General features: G+C 51.8%; 1 protein-coding gene across 1 annotated transcript; it reads left to right on the top strand.

Annotated features, from left to right (window-relative positions):
• Positions 1-13: 13 nt before the first annotated feature.
• On the top strand, positions 14-3,343 carry LOC119311862. Its single transcript, XM_037587576.1, has 5 exons — positions 14-1,744; positions 1,866-1,908; positions 2,002-2,249; positions 2,485-2,592; positions 2,729-3,343. The coding sequence occupies exons 1-5, from the start codon at positions 24-26 to the stop codon at positions 2,955-2,957; spliced, it is 2,349 nt and encodes a 782-aa protein (XP_037443473.1). The 5' UTR covers positions 14-23; the 3' UTR covers positions 2,958-3,343.
• Positions 3,344-4,057: the final 714 nt, after the last annotated feature.

The following is a 4,057-nucleotide window of genomic DNA, read 5'->3' as shown; positions in this document are numbered from 1 at the left end:
ATGTTCCGCTGCCTGCTGTGAGCATGTCCAAGGATCCAAAATCATCATTTACCGGAGGTACAGAGCTTAAGGAACTTGGCAAACATGATTCAGATATGCAGCTTTCCAGGACGCAGACTGTTCATGTTCATCTGCCTACTCCGAGCTTGTCCAAGGACTCCGAGTCATCATTTGTTGGAGGAACAGAGCTTAAGGAAGTCAACAAACATGATTCAGATATGCAGCCTCCTAGGACGCAGGCTAGTCATGTTCCGCTGCCTGCTGTGAGCTTGTCTGAGGACCCGAACTCATCCTTTATTGGAGGTACAGAGCTTAAGGAAGTCGGCAAACATGATTCAGATATTCAGCTTCCCATCACACAGACTGTTTGTGTTCAGCTGCCTGCTATGAGCTTATCCGAGGATCCGAAATCATCATTTATCAAAGGAACAGAGCTTAAGGAAGTTGACAAACATGATTCAGATATACCGCTTCCCGTGGCACAGGCTAGGCATGTTCCACTGCCTACCATGAGCTTACCTGAGGACACGAAATCGTCATTTATTGGAGGAACAGAGCTTAAGGAAGTTGACAAACATGATTCAGATATGCAGCCTCCCATAACACCGGCTAGTCATGTTCCACTGCCTGCTGTGAGCTTGTCCGAGGACCCAAAATCATCATTTACTGGAGGTACAGAGCTTAAGGAAGTTGCCAAACATGATTCAGATATGCAGCTTCCCATGACGCAGACTGTTCGTCTTCGGCTGCATGCTCCGAGCATGTCCAAGGACTCTGAGTTGTCATTTGTTGGAGGAACAGAGCTTAAGGAAGTCGACAAACATGATTCAGATATGCAGCCTCCCATCACGCAGGCTAGTCTTGTTCCGCTGCCTGCTGTGAGCTTGTCCGAGGACCCGAACTCATCCTTTATTGGAGGTACAGAGCTTAAGCAAGTCGACAAACATGATTCAGATATGCAGCCTCCCATGACGCAGACTAGTCTTGTTCCGCTGCCTGCTGTGAGCTTGTCCGAGGACCCTAACTCATCCTTTATTGGAGGTACAGAGCTTAAGGAAGTTGGCAAACATGATTCAGATATTCAGCCTCCCATGACACAGACTGTTCGTGTTCAGCTGCCTGCGATGAGCTTATCCGAGGATCCAAAATCATCATTTATCAAAGGAACAGAGCTTAAGGAAGTTGACAAACATGATTTGGGTATACCGCTTCCCATGGCACAGGCTGGTCTTGTTCCGCTGCCTACCGTGAGCTTACCCGAGGACACGAAATCCTCATTTATTGGAGGAACAGAGCTTAAGGAAGTTGACAAACATGATTCAGATATGCAACCTCCCATAACACCGGCTATTCATGTTCTGCTGCCTGCTGTGAGCTTGTCCGAGGACCCGAAATCATCATTTACTGGAGGTACAGAGCTTAAGGAAGTTGGCAAACATGATTCAGATATGCAGCTTCCCATGACGCACACTGTTCGTGTTCAGCTGCCTGCTCCGAGCTTGTCGAAGGACCCCGACTCGGCATTTGTTGGAAGAACAGAGCTTAAGAAGGTTGGCCACATTGGATATCCTCAGCAAAGTATCCTGCTCTCAGCAAGCAAACCTTCACACCCAATCGGTTTGCCAGTTATCAAGTTTGATGACGAGGTGGGTTCACGGTCAAAGAAGCGGAAAAGGTCAACAGAAGATGTTTTAGCATCGCATGCACAAGCCATGTTCGAGGGTGGGAGACTGCAATGTAGAAGGTGATTGCTGTGAACTAGAAAATTGTCCTTACACAAAATCATATTTATTTTGCAGGAATCATGTATTTGGGCTAATGCATGTTCAAGAGGCTAATGCATGCTTTGTGTTTTCTGTATGCAGGACACCTGAGTTGGCTTGGGCTGAGGCCACATTGACTGAGAAGGTTGTACACTTGTATACCTCACATATTGCATGAAAACGCCTGTTGTCGCCACATCAATTTCATATAGACTGACAAGCTTATCATGCATAACAGGTTGACGGTGAAAAAGCAACATCGGAAAATAGCACCTTCGTTTCTCGAGCTCAGAGAAGACTTACTTTAACGACCAGCTTGATTCAGTGTCTCCTTCCTGCTCTGTCAGCGAGACTTCTTGCAGCAAAAGTTGCTGATTGCGGTGAAGCCATTGTGTACCACATTTGTAAACTGGTGCTCAGTGATATGTCTGACCCAGTTCAATCTTTTGTCAGCGACACCAACAACTTCATGCAAAGTGAAAACATGTAAGCATCTTTTACTTTTGAATGTTATCCCAGTTTAACATACCAGCTACCCTCCTGATTTTTAGTGCCTTAGGAGCGGGTTATGCAAAAATCTAGCTGAAAATATCTGAGTTCGGTCAAAGCGCTACAACCCTTTCATAACCAGCAATTTCTTTCTTTCTGGTTTCCATGAAGAGTTTGCACGACTCCGTGTTGCACTGACTTTGAGAGTCTTCATCTTGTGATTTTTTGCCAGGCCACCGAACGAGACAAGCACCTCCGGAAAGGAGGACCGTAAACTCTTATCTGAAGTTCTGGAAACCTTCGATGTGAGGCTTGGCGGGCTACAAAGCTCCTTGTCAAGGTATGGTGATACTTCAGTTACAGCTCGAAAGATTGCCTCTAGCATTTTCAGTAGAACATGATGCTCTAGACGCCGGTGCCGTCAACCTATTCATAGTTTTGCTGTTTTAATGCCTGCCCTCCCCTGTTTGTCTCAGAATCGAGAATATGCCCAGCTTCCAAGACTACGCGGCAGCGCTACACCAAATCGAGCAGTGGTCCATGACTCATCAGTTCATAAAGCTGAACGAATACAAGAGATTGCATGCCGGCTACGGCTCGGGTCCTAAAAGGCCTCTTTGCGTCGGAGCCATCCGGAAGCATGCCGGAGGATCTTCCGCGCCGGTCTCAGAGCTGAAAAGGATTCGGTGTCGCTCACTCAAGTAGCCGCTCGCTCGCGCACCAACTCGCCCCTAAGGAAAAAAGTGGAGTTGCTCGGTGACTTGAGGAGTAATGTGGTCATACTGATGATGTAGCGAGGAGTTAGGAGGGTATTATGTAGGAGTTAACTTCGTGTGAAGTAGTGTATTTTGGGGTGGGGTGCAGGGACGGGACGTGTTGTGTCCATGTCATTTGGCAAACAGGGCAGGAATGTGCTTCTGAACTGAGACGGTGTCCGGGCCCCCGTGCACCGCCTTGTCCGGCGGTGCCAAATGACGCGCCGATGGCTGTCGTCGCCGGAGAAAACGGCCCGGCTGTGGCGGGGTTTCCCTGAGTTGAGCTAGTGTGACTGTGTGAGTGTTGGTGTTGATAGAGGAAGAGACCTTCCCAGCTGCAGCTGCTCCAACTGCACGTCAGGATTAACGCAAGTTCTTGCTCTGTATGGGCTATGTTACATTGTAGTCACACTGAAGCTCCTGAAACTAGGTCTCGCGCTCGCGCAGGTGCAGGCGCCGCCGCCGCCGGCTGATCTCTTCCCTCCGGCCACCTCAGGTCCAGCCAAGCATAGATCCGGGACCCTCCCTGCGTCCTCTCTCCATCCATCCCGAAGCCCGGTGCCGTCTTCGCCGGCCCTCTCCCCGCGGAGGAGTTCGAGTTCGGCCCTCCCCCTCTTCCTGTCCCGCTCCTGTGCGGCCGCACCGGGGCGCCCCTGCGGGCTCGAGCAGCCCCCCTTGCGCCTTCCTCTCCTCTCGCCGCCGCCGGAGGCGTCGCCGGGCAAAGCCCTGGCGGCGCGGCGGCGGCGGGATCCCTTGATCGCCGTTCTCGACAGCGGGGGCGGCGCTGCTCCGCTGCTCCAGGCGGTGATGCTGCGGGACGGTGGTGGCTGGCCGTGGCTGGGCGTGCTCGGCTCGGCCGGACTTGGTGCTTAGTCGGGTGCTGCTCGACGGGCTCGCTCCAGCGCAGGCTGGCGCGGCTTTGGCGGTGGGTGGGCGCGGCCAAGCGTGGACCTGGTGTGGCGATGTGCGGCGCCACGGTCCCCGCGGGATGGTGGTGCTCGGCCCGGCGATGTCTTGGTGGTGCTCCAGCAGCTCCTGGTGCTGTGGATC

Source organism: Triticum dicoccoides, chromosome 5B (assembly GCF_002162155.2).
Source record: "Triticum dicoccoides isolate Atlit2015 ecotype Zavitan chromosome 5B, WEW_v2.0, whole genome shotgun sequence".
NCBI classification, from domain to species: Eukaryota; Viridiplantae; Streptophyta; class Magnoliopsida; order Poales; family Poaceae; genus Triticum; species Triticum dicoccoides.
This window is presented reverse-complemented; position numbering and strand designations above follow the sequence as displayed.

Excerpts from the sequence above, each read along its gene's own strand:
- LOC119311862 (XM_037587576.1), top strand. The coding sequence starts at position 24 with ATGTCCAAGGATCCAAAATCATCATTTACCGGAGGTACAGAGCTTAAG. Across the intron at positions 1,745-1,865 it reads GGGAGACTGCAATGTAGAAG|GACACCTGAGTTGGCTTGGG; the intron begins GTGATTGCTGTG and ends TTCTGTATGCAG. Across the intron at positions 1,909-2,001 it reads AGGCCACATTGACTGAGAAG|GTTGACGGTGAAAAAGCAAC; the intron begins GTTGTACACTTG and ends CATGCATAACAG.